The sequence below is a fragment of the Vicugna pacos genome, chromosome 3, assembly GCF_048564905.1.
Source record: "Vicugna pacos chromosome 3, VicPac4, whole genome shotgun sequence".
NCBI classification, from domain to species: domain Eukaryota; kingdom Metazoa; phylum Chordata; class Mammalia; order Artiodactyla; family Camelidae; genus Vicugna; species Vicugna pacos.
This window is the reverse complement of record NC_132989.1, coordinates 97309450-97331993: the sequence shown is the minus strand read 5'-3', so window position 1 is coordinate 97331993 and position 22544 is coordinate 97309450. Positions and strand designations below refer to the sequence as shown.

The 22544-nt window shown below is 42.2% G+C and overlaps 1 protein-coding gene across 1 annotated transcript in view; it reads right to left on the bottom strand.

The window, feature by feature from the left end:
* Positions 1-22544, bottom strand: part of ADAMTS12 (ADAM metallopeptidase with thrombospondin type 1 motif 12) — a 288416-nt gene that overhangs the window by 51618 nt on the left and 214254 nt on the right. The window contains exons 15-17 of the mRNA XM_015235450.2: positions 16499-16743; positions 14481-14619; positions 3793-3919 (exon numbers count right to left, since the gene is read on the bottom strand). Of these exons, the coding sequence (XP_015090936.1) occupies positions 3793-3919; positions 14481-14619; positions 16499-16743 (511 nt within the window). The remainder of the gene's footprint in view (positions 1-3792; positions 3920-14480; positions 14620-16498; positions 16744-22544) is intronic.

Genomic DNA, 22544 nt, shown 5'->3' with positions numbered 1-22544 from the left:
AACATGAGGTAAAGAGATGCCAATTAACCACAAAGCCCCAAAGAGAATAGGGACCGTGGACAGTGACCAGGAGGCAGGGCGTCCGGCAAAGCACCCAGAAGCCTGACTGCTGGTCCCAGCCCTGACAACAAGGGCTCCATCTTGCCGAAGGGCATGTATCTCCTAGAGTCCTGCTGGCTGCTAGCTTTCTTAGGAAGTGAAATATTTGTGCTATTCCACAAATCCTTTGTCACATGCTCTGAGGAAACCCTAATCACATGGTTTTCCAAGCTCTGGCACTTCTATGACTTGGTAGAGAGATGGCCTCTTCTCTTTCCCTGCTTTTAGGTTATGCTTGCATTAATTAGTAAGCCTGTGGCTGCAGTAACAAACCACCACAAACTTGGTGGCTGAAAACAACAGAAAAACTAGTTTCTTAGAGCTCTAGAGGCTGGACATCCAAGTCAGTGTTACTGGGATGAAGTCAAGGTGGCGGCAGGGCTGACTCCCTCCAGAGGCGCTAGGGCAGATCCATTCCTTGCTCCTTTCAGCGTGGGGTGGCTGCCAGCGTTCCCTGGCTTGTGGCTCATCACTCCAATTTTTTATTTTATTTTTCATTTTCTTTAATTTTTAAATTTTCTATTGAAGTACAGTTAGTTACAATGTGTCAATTTCTGGTCAAGGTCAGCATCTTCAAATCTCTTTCTCCTCCATCTTCATAATGCTTCTCCTTTGTGTGTGTGTGTGCGCGTGCGCGTGCACAAGCATTTGTGTTTGAAATTTCCTTCTATCTCTCCTATAAGGACTCTGAAGGAATTGAGGGCCCAAGTGGATAAATAATCCAGGATACTCTCCCCAATTCAATACCCTTTTGCTTAATCACATCTGCACAGGTCTGAACTTTCCAAATAAGATAACCACTGCAGGCTCCTGGGGGCTAGTTTTCAGCCCATCATGTGACTACATTCGGAGCCAACTTCAAGTCCCCAGAGGTCAGCCTGTATCACTTAAGAATTCGCCTATCAAGGCTCCCCCTCTGTGTCTACAAGGCTTCACCTCCAGCGCATCCCCTGCCCTTTGGCCTCGGGACTCCTGTCCCAGTGCTCGCCTCCTAGCACCGGATGTGTCTTACTAGAGGGTCAACTCCAACTAGAAAGTTCTAGTAATTAGAGTGCAGTGGTAGGAAAAGATGATCACCCTTACCGGAACTGAATTCTGAAAAGAACGAAGACAGATGTTTAGCTACAGGTGAATAAGAAACTGTCAGATACAGACTGATGTCTGTTCTGAAACAGAGAGCTGATAACAGATGCACAATCTCCTCTGGCCATGGTGATTTTACATACACAGCTCACATTCCCAGCTCTACCCTGGCCTCAGCAGGTGAGTGCCTGCATCAAAACTTCTTGATGCACCTAGCACAGGGCTTGCTCTGCTTTAGACACAGCCCGAATAAGGGAAGAGGTGCACGCTTCTTGGAGGGGTCCTGCTGTATGCACACCTGCTGCAGGCTTATAGCTAGCCAGCCTTGAGTTTTAGGACCTCTTCCTGGAACCAGGTACCCAAACCAGATATGTATCTTTTATTAAATCACAATATCACAGTGCTCAGTACATGATAACTGCTCTACGGTTATTGTCACCATCGTATCTCTCATGGGAAACGATGAAATGCTTAACAAATGCTTGCTGGTAATATTAAGGCCCAGGCATACTACATAAAACAATAAAAATGAGAACTTGAACCTCAGGGGTAAAATTAGATCCAGGAAATAAACAGCTGTGGCTTTAAGGAGGTAGCCCCTCACCAGGGAGAGTGGCTTTGAAAAGTGAGGTGAGACTCCCCGGCACGTGCCCAGGGAGCACAAAAGGAAGTTACTGGCAGAGGGTCGTAACTTTGAGGGAGAGTAGGAATGAAGGAAGCACGTAAACTCTGCAGAGTGGTAGGCTCTCAACTAGAAAAGGCTATGGATAAGAAAGGGTCCTCTTTCCTCCTGTCGGCCCTGATAGTGGTGGGAGGAGGGGCAGAAATGTAGGCAATGTTGCGTGGAGTTTATTAATTTGCTATTGGACAAGTTAGTGTCAGTCATCTCATTTCAAGGTTTCAATATGGATGCATCCAGACCCTACAGACCCCGGATACAAGGGCAGGGCTTTTACTGCTGTCTTTATGGGGGGACGTGCTACTAGAGGTAGGGAGGCGGACCAGCTAAAACCCACTCTCGAGTCTTTAGTTTTTTAAATTGAAGTATAGTTGATCGATCTGCAGTGTTGTGTTGATCTGGGGGTACAGCATAGTGATTCAGTTATTTTTTTTCTGATTGTATTCCATTATATTTCTGATTATATTCCATTATTACAATACATCACGATATTGAGCATAATTCTCTATGCCATACAGTGAGAAAAAAAAAGAAAGAAAAGAAAGAAAAGAAGTTTCCTCTTTCTAGGGGCTCATTCTTTCCTGAAAAGAATTTATAGAAACTGCAATTCCACACAGAATCTGGTGGGGCCTAAACCTCTCGTCAAGTCCCTAGTTCTTTCCAGGAAAACAGTTCCAGGGCAGAGTGACAGCAAGGTGACGGACAGCAGCACCCCTGTCCCGCCTCCACAGAGGTGGGTCCAGCTCTGGACCTCACAGCCCACCTCCCACCTGGCAGAAACTGCAGAACCAGATAGAGAATCAGCCTTCTGACTCTTGAGATGAGAGCTGCTGCCCTCTGCGACCGGCCTCTTTGCCTTCACGGACTTGTCTGGACTCTTCTGTTTTGGCCTAGTTCTTTGGCCTTTATCCCATTCTCCAAGCTCTTCTTTAAGTCCAGCCTGTCACTTGTTAGATTTATTATGCCAACTAGTCCCCTCCTATTAAACTAAACTCTTCTTAGTATGTCTTTTTGGGACTGGAATGAACACCTGATGGAATCTGCATCCAAAATACATCCCTGTCTAAGGTCGCAAGAGAATGAAGACACTGCCCAGAACGGAATGTTCCTTTCCCTCCTCCCTCCTTCCTTCTCTCCCTTTGTTTCTCTTTCTTCCTTCTTTTTCCCACTCCTCTTTCTCTCTTTTTTGTAAGCCCCTTTGTAGTGTAAGCCCCTCATAATAACATCCCGGCTACCTTCTAGAATCTCAATATCCTGAACCAACATGATTAGGAGCAAATGAATACCTCTACTACAGTGTTCTCAACCAGGGGTGATTTTGCCGCCAGGAGACATCCGGCAAAGTCTGGAGACGTTCATGGTGGTCACATCCCGGATGGGGAAGGAGTGCTATAACGTCTAAATAGATACAGGCCAGGGAGGCTGCTAACGTCCTGCGGTGCACAGACAGCCCCCCACAACAAAGGGTTATCCAGCCCCAAGTGTCAACAGCGCGGAGGTCGGGACAGCCTGGCCCACAAGTCCATTCTTACAGACAGCCCTCAGTGCCAACGGACACTGCCATCTGAAGGTGTCAACGTGCTGTCTAGAAGCTACTGTCACACTGGTGAAGTGCTTTTGGAAAAGGTAAACCCATTAGCTAAAGAATTTTTGGACGATCTACATACCATTCTCTTCAACAATGCTTGGGGACTTAAGTCTGACCGAACATTTAAACACTGAACACACCAGCTTCATAAGAAATACTGCTCTCTGGGGAGAAAATGTCTCTCCTCCCACAGCTTGTCATAGGTTCCAACAGCATAGCTGCAGACACCTGTGACAGCTTTCCTGTATTTATTCCAAAAACAAAGCCACACAGCCTTCCCCTATCTCTCAGCCTGGATTACTGTTAAATCAGACCCCAAACTCCAGCTGTTACCAGTGGTTACCTGGGTGGACAATCCTTTTCATGGCACTTTTTCTGTCTCCCATTGGGCTGTGTTTCTGGGTCGCAGAACGTAGCTTTCACCATCCCGTGACCCTTCTTCATGCAATGGGCAGTCTGGCGGCGGATACCTGGGGGCCAGACAGAAAAGTTCACGTGTATTAAATCCAGAGCCCACATGGTCAGTGTCAGGTGAGGCCACTGGTCATGCCTATAGCTGATAGGAAAGCTATCCATAAGGTATTTGGTTTTTAAAGTAGGGATGAGGAGTGGGGACCTTTTATTACCTGTGCCCATACTGCAGCAGGTGATAGATGGAAGAGATCTTGCTTAGGAAGGACTACAGACAATGTATGTAGGTTAATATATAGTGTAATACATAGATTACAGCCTCGCTGTGGAGACAAGCCTAACACACATATGCCAAATAAAAAACAAAGTGAAATTTAAATAATGAAAGCAGGTATCATCACCAGGTGTTACAATAATAATGTTACATTATTAGTTTAATAAAGGAATTGAGGAGGTACGGAGTCTTATATTAGGTGGAGTCTATAAACTCTGAAAGACAGGAATAAAATTCAAAATAACGTTGTGAGGTTCGAGAGGATATGGTTTTTAAAGCAGAGGGTTTTGACAGCAAGGACTGATACTACTACAGCCTTCTGAAACCGGGTTGGTAATGGGAGCGAAAGAGGCACATGGCAGTGGCCAGGTCCACAGGCAGACAAAGCACCTCTGTGGGCTGGGTTGGACTCTGGATATGTAATAGTGTACACACGTAGTGCTTGCCTAGCCCACGGCACTGTTCAAAATTGTGTGTGTGTATGTGTGTGTGTGTGTATACATATATGTGTCCCAAATATACACACATACATAAATGTGTGTGTCTATATTGCATACTACCTGTTATCTGCTATGATATATAATCTCTGAAACCTCACAACAACCCAGTGAGGTCAACACCATCATCACTATCTGACGGATGAGGAAACTGAGTGAAGTCACAAAGAAAAGAAAGGACCACTGGCTTTGCTGGCTCGGACATCATTAGCAAGAGAACACAGGAGTGGCCGGAACGTCCCGGATTGAAAGGCGGAAGGGCAGTGAGGAAGGAGGCATCATGTCTCCTGAGAGAACTGATGCTTCCATTGAAATATGAAATACTCGGTGAGGAGACTAAAGAGCAATCAGCCTGCAGAGACGTGGGCACCCTGAGTTCTCAGGGCATCCAGGTCTCCAGGGGGCTCACTAGTGAAGCCCAGGGCTGGAAACGCCTTGAGTAAACCAATGATAAACTAGTCACCTCCTCACTTTGGCACCAAAGACATGGAGTGGCTTCCCCACAACCATGTGGCTGGTAGGACCAGGACTGGGGCAATTCCCTACCACACACCAGCTCACGCTGCCTCATGCCAGCCCCGTCTCCAGGACTCATGGACTCATGCCAACCCCATCTGCCAGGCTGACTTGCACACTCAGATGCCAGAGATTGCATCTCCCCATTTAAAAGTATCAGAGGGAGTTTCAAAACAGTAAGTGAAGCCTTTAAAATGAATCAGCAATATTTTCTTGTCAAATCAACACTATTTTATTCTTTTGGAAGGGATAGGTAATCTGTCAACCACTCTGGTTTTCTCAGCTGATAGACTATGGGTTCTTCTTCTTCTGTCGTATAAATAAACACTACCAACAGCCAGAAGCAACATTGTAAAGGAACTTTCATGGCACAATGAGTAAGTCACTGTCTGGAAAGACACAGACACCTATAGAGGCAGACAATGTGAGTGGAGTGGAGACTGAAATGGTTAAAGCCGGAAGAGCTGATATGTATCTGCCATTGTAGAAGAGAGAAAAAGAAAAAGCTTCGCTACTTAGAAGTTTCATGCAAACTTTGAGTAATTGGGCAAATTCTTGATGTCAAAACATATAAAAGGGTGGGAAATCTCCCCAAAAAGGCTTCTTTCTGTGTGTAAATAGAGAAAATAAGCATGCTTAGTGCTCCTGCCTCCAGAAGTAGTAGAAGGGCACAGAACATCACATAAAATCCCTGCCAGAGAGTTAATAACATTTCATGGGTCAATCCACTGGACCAGTTGTCAGACAAATGGATGGATGGGCCAGGCAGATACAGCCGGAGTGTACAGGGGAAAATTAATAACATGTCAGAGTATCTCTGTTGGAATTAATGGTTGTGGTGACCACTAATCTATTCTTCTAGCTCTTGACTTCTTACTTGACAGTTACAAAGCTAAGCACACATCTTCCAACAAGGGGTCTCAACCCAGTAGATTGATTTCTCCCACGTTACAGGAACACAATACCTGGCCAGGTACTTCTTTCTCAACTCTGGTGCTTGTGAGTTCACTTGGTACAATTTAATCTATAATTTTATTCCTTCTCAAATTCTGGTTAAGTATATAAAACAAATAAACAAAATGCAAGGGTCTTGGGTTCTAGGCTCTATTTTTCCTTTTACCCACCACTTGGCTACTACAGGAAAATGAGGATATGATATTCGGACTAAGGGCAGGATGCTGAGCTCGTTGGTTTCTAGGAGTGTCTTCCACATTTTAAACTCTGTCATCTACAAAGGGAAGATAAAGATTAATCACTGGAAACCTTGGCTAATAAGAGGATTCTGGTTACTATAATTTTATCATTAACTGCAAAAATAGTTTGTTGCAACTGCTGTCAGAATGTTTCAAAATTACAGTTCACATTGCCTCAGTGAACTTGACTATGACAAGCTGTATTTTCCAAAGACAGCTGCAACAATTGTTTCTCATCTGGCACCCTCATCTCTCCATCCCGACATGGGGTTACCCTGGCCTGGGACCAAATGCAGAAATGAAGCTGTGTGAGTTCAGAGGCTAGGTCATAAAAGGTCACGCAGCTTCCATCAGATTCTTTTGGATCTGTCTTTCTCAGGACACGCCAGCTGGGTGAGAAGCCCATGCCCTTGGAGAAGTCAGGCGTAGGTGCTCCAGCTGACAGTCCCCGGTGAGTCATCCAGCCCGGGTGCCAGTCATCTGAGTGAAGAAGCTTCCGAACGACTTTAGCTCTCAGGTATTTGAGTCATTGTCAGCCATCCAGGTCTTCCTAGCTGAGGTGCCAAACATTGTGGAGCTGAAAAATATCATCCCCACTGTATCCTGTCTAAGTTTACAAACTGTAGAACCCATAAGCATAATACAATGATGGTGTTTTACTACATTAAATTGAGGTTGACTTGTTATCTAGCAGCAGTAACTGGAACAGCACTCAAAAGATGCTAGCTTTCCTCCTTTCTTCAGTCAAGACCCAGAGCTACAGTCCAGCTTGGCTCGCTAGCAGACCATCCACTACTGATTTTATTGATTTTTCATTTCACCCTCTCCTGTGTGAACGCTTCTTCTGCTTGTCACTCCTGATTCATTCTGCAACTGCCGTGAACCCTGGGAAGCTGATGCTATGGACTGCTGTGGCTTCCGGCTGGATTTGGGGAATGGAGGTGCTGTCTCTCTGGATAACCGCTCCTTGTCTTACTTCTTCAGGCCTAGGGTTGGTAGCCTGGTTTCCCCCATCCTCCACTATTAATGGACAGAGGTAATGAATCCCCTTTCGTGGTTTCCCCAAGCCCCACCCACACCTTTGAAAGCAGTCAAAGTATTGCATCTAGGTGTGCAGGGCACCCTGACTGACAACGTAGTAAAAAACTCAAACTATCGATCTTGAGTGACGTTCTCATTAATTAACTCTGTAAATCAACTGCTGGAGTAACAGACTCTTTCGCTGACATAGGATATTATAATACCCCTCGTAGAGGGGGTTAGAATCCTTTTAAGAGTAGAGGTCACAACAGAACACTGCAAATGCAGAACATGTAAGAGACTAGACTGAATCTATATGACCTTGACCTGTCCCTGGGATTTAAAGAAGAAAAATAATACTGGCTTCTCCTTTGGCTTGCCTTCTGACTCTCTTACACGCTGAACACAGCCCCAAAATAAATTTGAGTTAATTAGGGATGTCAGTCAACACATTGGCCCAGTTCTAAGTTAGCTGCTTATCTAGAAGTATTTTCTTGAAAAGGACATTAAGTGAAAATCAATCACATTCTAAAATATATGAGAATCAAATTTAAAATGTTATTTATAGAGGATTCTGAGTTGCTTTCTCCATGTAGCGATGAGAGTGTCACCATGCAGCTGTAAATATTTGGTAAATCTTATTAGATACTCGCAGTGAAAGATCAGTTAAGAGGTCTTGTTTTTGAAGAATTATATTTATACACCCCTGAACCTGGTCATCTTCAGTGGAAATTATGCCTTGATACAAAGAACAAGTAAAGTTTCTTATGTCTGAAAACAAGACAAAACAAAATAAAACAAAAAAATGACAAAGCTCATCATATTCTCAATTCAATATTGAGACTGTAAATTAGAGGGAGGCTGTTATATGGTTATTTTAGTTCATATTAAGATTTTCCTGACTCAAAAATTCAGTTTAGGAAGGGGATAGAGAAATCAACTGAAGACTTATCTTACTGTAATGACCCATGTCAGAAAATGCAATATTTCCTGCTATATCTAAACTTAGGATCAAAGACACTCAAGCACTGAATATTTAATCACATCATCTGAAAGAGATTCAAAGCACTGCATACCCAGTCTTTAAAATACTGACAAAGAACAACATGTTTTTCTAAATAACCATTTGAGTACAAGTTAAACAGTACAAGTTAAGTTTTATATTAGCACGTAAACTGTAATCCTCCTTAAGTTGTGTCCATGCTCAGTCTATCAACGTTCAATTTCAGGTCCCACTAAACATGTACTTCATATTTTCTGGCCCCTTGAACTTTTCATCTCTGATTTCCTTGATGCAATCTCCAGGACCTTCGCATGGTCTTTGCAGTTTTTAATATGTGCCTTTTCCTATCGGAACATGGCGCTCCTTAAAAATAGGGACAGTGTCTACACTCCTGAGAGAATTCAGCCAAGCAGGGCAATGTCCAGGGTGGGGCAAGGGAAAATGTTCTCCCTTTTGTGCAGGCCATTGTTGTACTTATACACCCAAAACACAACAGAGACAGAGCACACAACTGGCAAAGGTCACGTTCAGAAGTGATGACCCACTGTCTCACAGTAGTGTCATTGCTCAAAGTTTTACAGGATACAGGGGAGTTTTGGTTAGAATGTATAACAACTGATAGATTTCTGCAGTACTAGGGTTGCAATGGGGCAAAATGGTGGCCTGTACATTTTTATGAAAGAGATCTTGAGGTTTCTACAAAATATTTTTTGTTTAGTAAGGAGTCTCAAAGCTTCCAACTGAGACCAACATCTGTGTCAAGCCATTTCTGCAGCTGTTCCTTTACAGATAATCCATTGGTTGAACGTTTATGGTTGATCTTTTGATGAGTAAATTGGGTCAGTTTTCTTCAACAAGTCTCTTGTCATGACTTGTTAGTCCATTGCCTTACAACTTTTCATGAGGGACAGCAGTGCTAAACTCTCCCAGAGTCACCCCAAAGTCACATCCCAGGAGTGAAAGCAAATACGGTGGAGAGGACAGAAGAACAAACATTAGCAGCGAGAGAGGCCCGTTGCAGGTATCCTCTGAGTCCTCTTTACCTTTGAAAAGTGGCTGTGGGAAATAAGTGGGCTGGCTTTGATGACACTTCGCTACGTTTGTAATATTGCTCTGCCAATTTTTCACATGGATTTCTGCTCTCGAACAAAGATGATAAGAATGTTTAAACAGTCCGACTAAAAAAAATAACATCTTAGTGAATTTATGCTTAAGCAGACCTTTGCTCCTAATGCACAACAGTAATATGTAAAATATAAATATATAAAAGTTATTAAATGATAAAATATAACTCTATAGAAAGGGAAAAGCAAAAAGTCACAAGGTTCAAATGTAGGGAAACATCCTGGCCAAAGGGTGAGTAGCACTTAAGTGAAGGGTCTGCCAGGCTCTTGGCCAGAAGCTGTTAGTGGATGGTGGCCACGTGCTCAGCTCCAGTGAAGTCCGAGGATGGGAAGGAGACCCCAGCCCCTTCATCACAAACTTTTTAGAGTCTTAACTCTTGATGAATTTCAGGCCCAGGAAAGTGGCAAAATAAAGTCTTAGCTTCTCAACCAGGCATTCAGCCAAGCTGCCTAATGGCTCTGTCATGATTCCTAATGAATTGTCAATGTCACTAGGAGACAGCAATTCTGACCCACTTTAACAAGTCCTGTCCTGAAATGAGGTCGCACAGTGTGGTCAGGAAAAAAACTGCAAAATCTAGAAAGAGTTGTGTGGACACAGAGAGAAAAATTGAGGAAATGGATAGGAAAGCGAAAAATAAAAAGAAACTAAAAGGAAGTAATACTCAAATCAAGCCTGTAAATTATAATTCCAAAGTCCCTTAAGAAATATAATGCCAAGAAAGGCAACAAAATAATTATAACAGAATTCACTTGGGGTAAAATAAATTTCAGAGGGCAGTACTATGGACTGAATGTCCACATCCCCTAAAATTCCTATGTTGAAGCTTTAACCCCTATGTGACGGTATTTGGAAGTGGGGTCTCTGGGAGGGATTAGTTCATGAGGGTAAGACCCTCATGGCAGAATTAATGCCTTTATAAAAAGAAGAAGGGACACGAGAGGTCGTGCTCTCCCTACCATGTGAGGATGCGGGGAGAAGGTAGCCATCTACAAGCCAGAAGAAGATTCTCACTAAGAACTGAATCTGCCAGCACCTCGAACTAGGACTTCCCAGCCTCCAAAACTGTGAGAAATAAACGTTTATTGTTTAAGCCACCCCGTCTATGGTATTTCGTTACAGCAGCCCAAACTAAGACAGGCAACCTGACATACTTTGTAAAATAAACATGTTACCGCCTTTGCCTTTGGGCATTTCACCTGGAAATCTCACAGGTGCTTTAACTGAACATAACATAATCATAAACTCCTCTTTAGACCTGTTTCCTGTGACATACTCCCTGTCTCAGTAAGTGATACCACCATTAGCCAGTTGTGCAAAGAACCTTGGGTGTTACCCTCAACCTTCCCTCCCGCTCAAACCTCTCTCCACCAACAGATAAACCGAATCAACCACCAAGTCCAGTCTACTCCACCTCCTAGATAGCGCCACATTTGTATCATTTTCCCACCTGTGCCACCTTAATTTTAGTTCAAGCCACTGTTAGTACTTCCCTCAATCGCTGCCAAGGTCTTCTCTCTCTTCTCCTTCCCTCTGGTGTTTCTCCCACACAGACATAAAATTTTGACCCTAGTTAACTCTGGGGGCTGGGGAGGAAGGAAAGGGAGTGGAGTTCGGGAGTGCTCCCCAAGTGTATCTGCAATTTTTTTTTCTTAGAAAAGGAGACTGAAACAAATACGACATAATTACAAGATCTGATGAAGCTGAGGTGTTGATGTGCAGGAGTTTGTTGCATTCTGTTTTGCTGGGATATTTGAAATATTTTTCAGTAAAAAAGTACAAAACTAAAATCGCACAGTAATAAATCGAATAAGATAAAATGCTACCACCACCTGTTTGTAACCCTTTTACTATGAGAATCAATTTGGTAGTAAGTTTCTTGGCATTGTAATATTTTTACTCTTCGAACCTAGAATGGAATCATCTACAGATTAATACTAATGAGATCATTCCTTACATGGGTCCAAAGATGCTTATTAGAGGATGATGATGAATAAGGAATTGGCTGAGGGAGTTTTGTTTTTTCTTGCCAGTGCAATACAAGGTATCCACAAAAATGATAGCCATTAAGACTGAATAACACATGGAAAGGTACCCACCTTATGCTGTGAAGTGAAAACCTGTGTGTATATGTAAAGAAATACATCCATATGCGCACAACTATGTACATCTATGATTAGAAAAAAGAATACTAAAAGGCAATAAAGCAAAGAACCAAAGTGCATGTGTTAGGGGAGTGACTGCTTCTATTTCTAATTTTTCAGTAAATCATTTAGCTTAATTTTACAATACAGAAATTTTATCTTAAAGGAAATAAAAATACATCACTGAATGACTCAAGTGTTTCAGGCAGTCTTCTATGTTTATATTTAGCAGTGAGTGTCCTATGTGAATATTAGCATTTCATTCTCTACGTTGGAGAGTATGGAGGTAGATATACTGTCACTCTTCTCTGCCAGAATTAAGAGCACTGACTGTCACTCGAATAGACAGTGCGGCTGAGATTCAGGAAGGCACACGGGTACTAGGATAGGTCCTGTTGAGGTTTAATAACCAGAATAACATTTGCCCAAGTCGGCAGAGGTGCTGCTGGAGGATCAGGCTGTATCAAAACCAAATGCCCGATTCACATTTGGTAAGGCTGTTTCATTTCCCACCTAACTGTGGATGTATCCTTATGATTACTGCACAAATCAGCCATTTATATTGTATTTCCTATGCTCTGAAATACTGCACAAGTCATGCAAAGGGTTTGGCCCATGTTGAAATAGAAGATGAAGGCCAGGGTGGATGGCCCTGCCCGGTCAGGACCGGCTGAGTTTCACTCCTTGGTGTCCTGGGACAAACGATTTAAGCTTAAAGCTTAAAGCTTAAACTGTAATAGGGAAGAACAAATTGCTCCCCATATTAGGTCTGCTCCTTTATGCTGGTTCTGCATGTTTGTAAAAGACTGTTGCCCATAGCCTGAAATATATGGGATAGGGTTTTACACTTTTCTATTCATGTAGAGATAAAACGTTGCAGAACAGAGAATAACATTTGTCCTGTCGGAGGTTTACAGAACATCAAGGCCTGAGCTAGTGGACAGCTGCAAGAACAAAGGATTTTGACACCAAGAATTTTGCACCAACAAACTATGCCTCTGACCCCTTTTTAGCATCAAAGGAGCTTGAATTCTGACTTGGGTAAGATGGTTCTTCTGGACACTAGTCCCCCATCTTCTGGGTCTGCTGGCTTTCTGAATAAAGTCGTTATTCCTTGTCCCAACACCTCATCTCTCGATTTATTGGCCTGTCATGCAGTGAGCAGAATGAGTTTGGACTCAGTAACAAAACCTGTACTTTGTTAAAAAAAAAAAAAAGGTGGGGGAGAGAGAGAGAACAAAAGGGATGCAAAATCTAAAAAGTACTCGTTAACTACAGTCCCGATGACTTCATTTTCCTCACAACTGCTCCTCAGGGAAATCTCTTTCAACAACTTATTTCCTGCTTCAATTGCTTTTGTTTCTCAGTGAGCCCAGCCCTCCTGGGCAGTCGGGGCAGGACATCTGGAAACCCAGGAGGCAGCGGTGGGAATAGCAGAGCTGACTCTTACTAACGCCACTTTCGATGGCTGCCAGATGGCACCTTTGACGTGGACAGATACAGAGGTTTAGGGTTTTCAAAATGTCATACATTTTGAAACGAACAAAAGATTCCTGTGATTTCTAAAAGTTGCCCTTGGTTATCTATACTGAAGGAGGAAAAGAAAGAAGTTGGTAACACAAAAATTGCTTACAAGGCTGATGGCACATGACTCAGTCTGTTGCTGGACCTCTTTCCAGACTATCTCCTGGCGGGTGGAGGGTGGGAAGGAGCAAGTGAACAAGTGAAGTGGAGACAAAGCATGACAGGGAAGCCTAGGGAGGGGAGGCTGTGTTCTCTCGATTCCTTCACTTTGAATTCTTTTGCAACATTGCTGAGTCTGACAATTCAGCTTGTACCGCCCTAGTTTTACAGTAGTAACACTAGAGATAGGAAGATCCAGAGCAGACTTGGACATGATCCAAGGGGAGAAAGAGAGGCAGAGGCTTTCTCATTGGCCACTGCGACGAAAGCCCCCAAATGAGTGAAGAAGCCTAAGTACCAGAACAGCCCCTGCGCCCTGCCCTCGGAGGCCGGGGGAAAGTTCATCTAACATGGCAGCGGAGAGAGTCCACGCTCTCCAAACGTCCACGTGCTCCTTTACAGCTAGAAGCCTCTTTCTGCACTTGGATTGCGCATATGGGACTAAGGCCAACCAATGAAACGTGAGCAGAAGTGGTTTGTGTTACTCCAGGCCAAGGCCACTGCTAAGGGCCAGCCTGCCTCTTTGGTTTCTCTCTGGGAGCCAGGCATTTCCAGTGTCTCAGCTCAAGGTGAAGCAGGGCCATTTCACCCGCATCTGACTTAGGGTGGGTTAAACCCTTCATCGTGTTCCTGAGACTTTGCTACCTTTGTTACCATAGCAGAACTTGCCCCGTCCTGACATGCTGGACAGCAAGGAATCTCTCCCAGGCTTGACTTTATGAAGGAAAATTATTCTCCTTGTAGATACGAAAATTTGGTAAATCTGAGACAGAAGAAAAACACTGGGCTAGGAATTAGCAGAGCCAGATACGGTCTGAATTTGGCTGTGGTTTAAAGTACACCTCTCGTGGGTTGTTTGACTTTCGTGGTCCTCAGGTCCTCAACCAGAGCAGTTTTAAACCTTTCTGTTTTGCTTTATAAAAAGACATGTTAACCCTTTCTTCAAACAAAACCTTTCATGAAGGACAGTATATAAAGCTGGTAAAGGAAAAACCGCCCCCCTCTTTGGACCAGGACTCGCATGGCCACTCTCCACAGAGGCCCCTGGGCCATCTTTGTGGAACCCTGCAGACCCGGGGGCACAGAGCACAAACCACTGGCCTAGAGGCCTCCACGGACAGGTCTGAAGCCGCCGTGGACCTGCCCAGACAGCAGCTGTTCTCACCCGTCCCACACGTTACACTGCACTCTGTCCAGCGGCCATACTGCCAGAAGTACACCAGCCTCTCCACGTCGCTGTCAAGGCCGTCCTTCCGGACTGTATACTCATACTTGATGCCAGGGTTGGTCACCTGGAATAGAAGCTAAAAGACGGAGAGGGGCCATGTCAAACGTTGTCATGACTTTATACCGCAAAGCAGAATCACATAAAAATAACACACCATGTCCATCATCTCAAAGTAGTCATGGACATAGAAATCAGACTTACGGTTACCTGGGGTGGAAGTGGGGGAAGCATAAATTGGAAGTTTGGGATCTGCAGACACTAACTACTATTAATAAAATCAATAAACAACACGGTCCTACTATATGGCACAGGGAACTATGTTTAATACCTTGTAACAGCCTATAACGACCAAGAATAAGAAAAGGAATATGTGTGTGTGTGTATAACTGAATCACTATGCTACACCAGAAAATAGCACAACATTGTAAATCGGCTGTACTTTAATTAAAAAAAGTAGTCATGGAGGCGATGCATTGGAACAAACACCATTAAATAAATATATCTCTACCTCTGTTTCTACCTCCACCTGTCCATCTACATATGTCTATATCTAATCTTCTCCATTCTGTTATTTCTTGACTGAATTTCCCTGGAAATTCTTGGGTGGTCTAATCATATGCGGATTACTCTGAGGGAATGACCAGGAGTGTCCTTTCCAACAAGCCTGGTCGGTCACCTTGTGCCCTTGTGTACTTACTAACATTGTGATTATGGCTAAGTTACTTAACCTCTGTTTGCTTTATTTTCCCCACCTACAAAGTGAGGATAATAATAGCATGACTAATAGAGTGGTTTGTGAGGGTTAAATAAATAAATGCAATGTGACTAGATTGGATTAGGTCAGTGCCTGGTATATGGTTAGCACTCAATAAATATCGATTTTAATGTAAGCATTTAATATTAATATAAATATTAATTTTGTTGTTGTTGTTGTTGCCTTGTGATGCCTTTTTTCTAGCTCTCAGGCTGATTAGTTCCTTCAAAGCATACAGCTCTGGGATTACAATGGTCATGAGTTGTAGCCACCACTCTGGGGCCCTTCCCCTCACTTCCCTCTCCTGCAGGCAAACTACCTACCACGTGTTTAAAATGGACATCGGCTAATCCCAAACTCCCAATTTATCCCTCCCCTCTTTCTCACTTTGGTAACCCTAAATTCACTTTCTATGTCTGTGAGTCTGTTTCTGTTTTGTAAATAAGTTCATTTGTCTCATTTTTTAGATTCTACGTAAAAGTGATACCATATGATAGTCTTTCTCCATCCGACTTACTTCACTTAGTATAATAATATCTAAGCCCATCCATATTGCTGCAAATAGTATTATTTCGTTCTTTTTCATGGCTGAGTAGTCTTCCATTGTGTGTGTGTGTGTGTGTGTGTAAATAATACCACAACTTCTTTATCCAATCATTTGTTGATGGACATTTAAACACATTAAATAATGCTGCTATGAACATTGGGGTGCATGTATCTTTTCAAATTAGAGTTTCCTCTGGATATATACCCAGGAGTGGGATTGCTTGATCATATGGTAAGTGTATTTTTAGTTTTTTAAGGAATCTCCATACTGTTTTCCATAGTGGCTGCACCAAATTACATCCCCACCAATAGCGTAGGAGGGTTCCCTTTCTCCACACCCTCCCCAGCAGAATAGCATCCTTTTTATACCTGAAGAACACTCATCCTCAAATAAACAGCCTGTGTCAACCATACTGGTAACTGAACTTAATGGATGATTTGGGGGTCCCTACCATTTCATTATGTGGATTTCAGCAATTTTAGGCAATAAAGGATTAGCAGCACACAAACTAGTATCTCACGTCCCTCCCTGTTCCTTGCTAGAAGAAGGCTTAAGGATTGTTAATGAATATCCCCTAGCAAATACCTTGGACAAGAAAATTAGAAAAATCCTAACTAATGCATATGTCAGCAGTTTCCTTCACTTCTGCATTACCTGGATCCACACTGACTCATTGGTGGGACCTGTGGCCATCAGTTTCTCCAGGTCCCCTTTCCTGTCATATTGAAAGATGGTCCCCGCCAGTTTGTAGTTCCCATTCCACTGGATAATAAATCCTCCATTGAGGTAATATTTTTCGGGGTCTTCACTCCTGATGGCCAGAAAGTTTCCAGCTCCCTCGACCTCCATTACCCGTATGTCCCTGGCTCCTTTCGGAATCAGTCCAATGTCAACATAACCTAAGGAAAGAAGACACAATGATGAAAGAGGCACGCTAGCTTAGCTGAACACAATCTGCTTCTGACCCATCATCCATCCTCTTCCCAGTATCCCCGTCATTTAGTACCCTAGCCTTCCTCCTAGGTGCTTACTGGGGCCAGCAGACGTACTAACTATGGGGAATTGGAAGGAGTTTGTCTGTGAGTAGAATTCTCAGGGGCTTTGTGACTCAGTGTATAATCAGTTTCATGAGGGAAGAGGTGAAATAAATGCAGATTGGGCTCTGAAGCTTTTTTGTGATTGATCCAGCATTTATATTCTGTGATTATATGTTAATAGTTCAAAATGTTCAGCTTCCCATTAGCATTTCTACTCCCTCATTTGTTGCTGCTATCAGATTAATCTCCCTAAATATTGCAGTGGCTCCATCCTTTCCCTCATCCTCATTGCCTGAAAATTAAAGACAGACTCTTAGAAGTAATTTAACCATAGCTTAAATTCATTAAGAGAATTCTAGAGGGAATCTTGGATTGATTGCCACCTGGCGCTCTTGAATACAGCTTGTGATGAGAAATAGCTCTGAGCACAGCTTTTTATATTGCTGGACAATTATATTCGTTAGAAAGTGTTTTTTCTTATGTTTTGATGAAATATAATAAACTTATGTTTTATTCTCATGTGTTCTAATCCAACATTCTGAAAAAGCACAGAGGACATCCACTTAAAGGCCATGATCAATTGTAGCTACGGTTGTTATGGTAGGAGACATACTGGGAAGAAAAGGAATTAATACATAACAGTTTCCTCTCTTTGCCAGACTCTAGGCTGAGCTCTTTATGGATTCACCCTATTTATGCATCTTAAGAACCATCACCTCATAGATGCAACAGAATGGAAAGAATGTGGACCTTGGGGATGGCACTGGGAAAAGAGTACGGGAGGCACAGGAGTCAGACATTTGAGTTCTAGTTTCTGCGTTGCTAACAAGTGAGCTCCATGATGTTTATCAACTTATTTAACTTCTTTGAACGTCATCTGCACAATGAAGCACCTTGAATGAGATGATGCCTCACCCGCTCCCAGCTCTGATAATTGATTATTTTGCCCCTTTCTAAGCTTAACTTTCTCCATTCCTTTACCTTTTCCATATAAAACTTGATTTTAAGATCCTGATCATCCTGGTCATTTTCCACTGGATATATACTAGGTTTTTTTTTTAACATTTTTTTAATTGAGTTATAGTCATTTTACAATGTTGTGTCAGATTCCAGTGTAGAGCACAATTTTTCAGTTATACACAAACATACATAGATTCATTGTCACATTCTCTTTCGCTGTTTTTCTTTTTGTTTTTTTGACTAACAAGCAAACCCTCATCTCTGTCACCTAAAAGTGCCCTAACAGCTCCCTTTCCCTCAGACACTAATGGCATGGGGTCCTGGGAGTTAAAACCTAAGGCTGGCCAGCAGAAATGATTTGCTCAGAAGCTGGGTATGGGCCACAAATTTCTGCTCTATTTTTCAAACCGGTGGCTCTCATCCAAAGGAAACAAAATGTGGGGCTTGAAGTACTTGATTAAATTCCACTGGGCCCTCACACACTTGCCTGAGACAGCTGGTTAAAACTACTAATTTATAAATAGCTCGGGGAAAATATTTATCACATGTAATTGAGGCTAATGTAATTGTCTAAAATGCCTTTGGAGCACTGCTCTCCGCAGCCATCATCTGACTTAGGATGTTGCATGTGGTCTCAGAGCAGAGCTCAAGCAGGAGAGCCAACTGGCGGCAAGTAGTGTGGCAACCACCTTATCCCTTGTTTAAAAACAAAACAAAACAAAAACCAGATTGGGGAAAAAAAAACCTCCAAAGAGTTTGTTTTTTTATCTTCCACTTAAGAGGAAAAAACTCCAAAATTGAAAATATTTATCATGGACAGATTCTTTCAAATTGAAAGGGGAGGTATATCAAATTTAAATACAAGCTTTCAGTAAGTACAAGCACTGCTTCTAAACAGTGTGTCAACAGGAGATGTCAACTGAGGCAGATGTAGCCAAGAGCAAAAGTAATAAATATCTGTAATATATATTTGCAAAAAAAATACCTAGGAGGAAGCCAAAGGATAAAATTATAATATATCCACTAGACTCCTTTGCACACGACAGAACAGCCCACAATAAAGAGGACTATAAAATGAAAAGTAAAAGTTTCCACTTCCCTCCACCCAGAGTCCTATGTCCCCAAGATAATTACAGTTAATAGTTTCTTGGATTCTCTTCCAAAATCTTTCTTTGTATGTATAAGTGCACACACATACACTTTTTTAAACAAGTGCAATCATACTGTATGAACTATTCTAACTATTCCTTTTTAACTTTAATATCCCTTACATATATTTCCTTATTTTTTGAGCATTTCAACAGCTACAAAAATGACATAAACCCATTAATTATACCTACCCACTGTGTTTTTTTTCTTTTAAAATACACTTTATTTTTAAAAATTTCTAAAACTTTTATTATTTTTTATTGAAGTATAGTTGGTGTATAGTATTATATGTTATAGGTATACAATACAGTGATTCACAATTTTTGAAGGTTATACCCCATTTATAGTTATTATAAAATATTGGCTATATTCCCTGTGCTGTACAATATACCCTTGTGGCTTATTTCATACATAGAGTACCTCTTAATTACTTACCCCCATAATACCCCTTCCCTCTTCCCTCTCCCCACTGGTAATCACTGGTTTGTTTGCTCTCTATATCTGTGAGTCTGCTTCTTTTTTGTTATACTCACTAGTTTGTTGTATTTTTTAGACTCCACATATAAGTGATATCATACAGTACTTGTCTCTGTCTGACTTATTTCACTTCGTATAATACTCTCCAAGTCCATTCATGTTGCTGCAAATGGCAAAATATCATCTTTTATGGCTGAGTAGTATTCCACTGTGTGTGTGTGTAAGGATATATATGTGTGTATGTGTGTATATATCTTCTTTATCTACTTATGTGTTTATGGACACAGTTTTCTTTCATATCTTGGCTACTGTAAATAATGATGCTATGAACACTGAGGTGCTTTAACCAACCCACTGTTAATGGACATTTATGGGGAATGAAATGGCTATCAACCTCTTTGTCTATAAAATGAAGAAACTGAGTTCCTAAGAGAGGAAAAATATCTATTCTGCATCACACAGCTAGATGGAAAATAAACATACCTATAACCAGGGTTTGCTAACCAACTCCTAGGACAGTGTTTTTAATGGAAAAATGTGGTTGGTAGAATAGAGATAAAAACAAATCCCCCTTGAATGTCTCATCCTCATGGGTCTTCTTTACAGGAATAAGAATCATATTAAAAAGTTGTAGGTGTGGAGAGTTATTGAGATGTTCATTCTATGTTAAGGGAAGATTTTTAAGGTTGGTAAGAATATGTCCAAAGTATTAAGAATGATGAATATACTCATTCAGCAAATCACTTTTCTCCCATCTTCCCCGGTAAACACTAGCCTTTTGCATCAGTATTGGAGGAAGTGAGAAAACATAAACTTGATCTCAAAGGAAGTGTCTCTAGGCCCATGGACATCACTTGAAGAAACCATCCCATCACTGAGTCTTGAATGCCTTCAGCTAAAAGAACATTCAGGGCTTCTGAGGATGGGCAGAAGATTGGCCTCACTTCTGAAGACATGTCACAAAAGAGACAATGGATTATTGGTGCTAATGTACATCTTATTCAACTGTTCTAAAAATAGGAGTTATCCACTGGCATATTTGGTTTCCAGTCTGTCACTTCAAATAAAAATGTGTTCGTAAAGAGGTGATTCTATTAACACAGGCAATTTATCTACAGCTACCAGCTTGCCTTTTTAAAGATTTGTGCTGTCAATTTGCAGCAAGCAAGACAATCCTCACCGCAGGCCAAGACGTCATGGTTTCTGTGGGATGCCTCCTGGGAAAGGCAGATCCACCTTCTGAGGCCTGGCTCAACAGCAGTGACACATCAGTGTCTCGTTCAGATACAGACCTGCATTTGACCTGCTCACAAATTACAGTGAGAAAGAGCTACGTGCAAGTAAGTACACGTGCCTGGTAGATCTTTTGAGAAGTCAAACTCTCCTGCCCTAGATTTGGAGTTTTAGCTTCAATTATTTCAAAAGAGGGTTGCAAGGGGACTGGAATCTTGGAAGACACTGTAAGCAACCACAACCCACTTGCTAGAAGCCAGTGGAAAGGAAACAGAGAAGAGGGAACAGACACTGATAAGGGCTTCCTGACCCTAAATGCCTCTGGGGCAAAGAGTCCCAGCTCTGGTGAAACCTTGATGGGAAAACTCTCCAGTAAATGTCCAGTCTCTCTCTCCCTACCCCTTCTGACCCAAGGCTGCCTGGAAAGCATGATCTAGAACAGTCTCCAAGTAAGGTGCTATTCTGGTTTCAAGAAAGCCATGTCCCCACTTATCAGTATGCACAAACTCTGCCTTAGGTCCCTTCTCTGGAATATATTCTTATATGATTCTCATCCCATCTACATGAACTTCTAGGCCCTCATCTCCCGAGCCTGGGTTAATGTTTTGATTCCTAGCATTGGGCTCTCTTATTCCAGGCAACTTTGTATCTCAGGCAAACTAGTCTTTCTGTGAAATTGACCTCCTCGTGTCATTCGTCCACCTAAAATCATAGATTGGTCCCTATTCTCTCTGAAATCAACAGCAAAGAAATTGAACCGTGTGGTCCAGCAAAGGAGCAACTTTGAGTCATGAAGCCGTATCATTTCTTCTTCAAAGTGCCTCAATCCCACTGCCCTGACTTGTATAGACCCTACCCCCACACTGTGGCCACTGCCCCCCGACCTGCACTGTGAGTGTTCTTGATGGGCCCCATTCATTCGTGATCGTCTTCAGTTTGTCCCAGAGCCTAGGTGGTCCCAAGCAAAAGTCCAGAACACGCCTCATTACGGGATTAAGATGGCAATTTTAGCATAATTTGTAATTGTTGTCAATTGCTAACTCGATGTGAATTTAATATTTTGACTTAAAAAAAGAAGAAATCAGTGGCAGAGCCTAGGGAGCTACAGCAAGATGAACTAAACACATAAACATGTGGGGTCAGGAGACAGTTGACATCCAAGTGGTTCCAGGCAGCCGCAACTTTTACCCCATTCTAGGAATCTCCTATTCTAAAGATACGGATACTGGCAGTCATAGTTTATAGAACAGGGACATTTTGTGTCCATCCTCTGCTTTCTAGACTGTAGATTGATTTTTCTACATGCTGAATTGTGAAAAGGAAATTGTATGCAAGGTATATCAGACAGAGGAAACTGAATTAACTTAAGTAGTGTGCCAAAAGAGTTCAAAATAACTCAATTATGTGCAGCAAGTCTACTAAATAGAGATGCAAATGTATTATCTAAAATATAAAATTAAACGTGAATTTTATAGGGTCACTATTCCAATTCTATAAAAAGACTTTGAACGAAAGTTGAGCACATTCTGGTTATGATTAAATAAAGGAGGTAGGAATTAAAGCTGGTGGTTTAGGCACCATGTTAAGTGACATACTTGCTGTAGGAGAGTTCAGGTGCTCAGAGAATGCAGATCCTTGTTCTCAGCAACAGAGCCAAGCAGGCCAGTGTGAGCAAGACTAGGACTTGGTTTAGTGATCAGAGAGCCTAGCACTGGTGAGGTCCAGAGAAGTCAATGAAGGCCAGAGGAGTCCAGAGTGGTGGTTTCAGAAAGTCAGTGGATTAAGGCCAAGAACTTAAAAAAAATCAGGAAAGAGATAGCTAATATTAAAGACCAAGGCAGGTG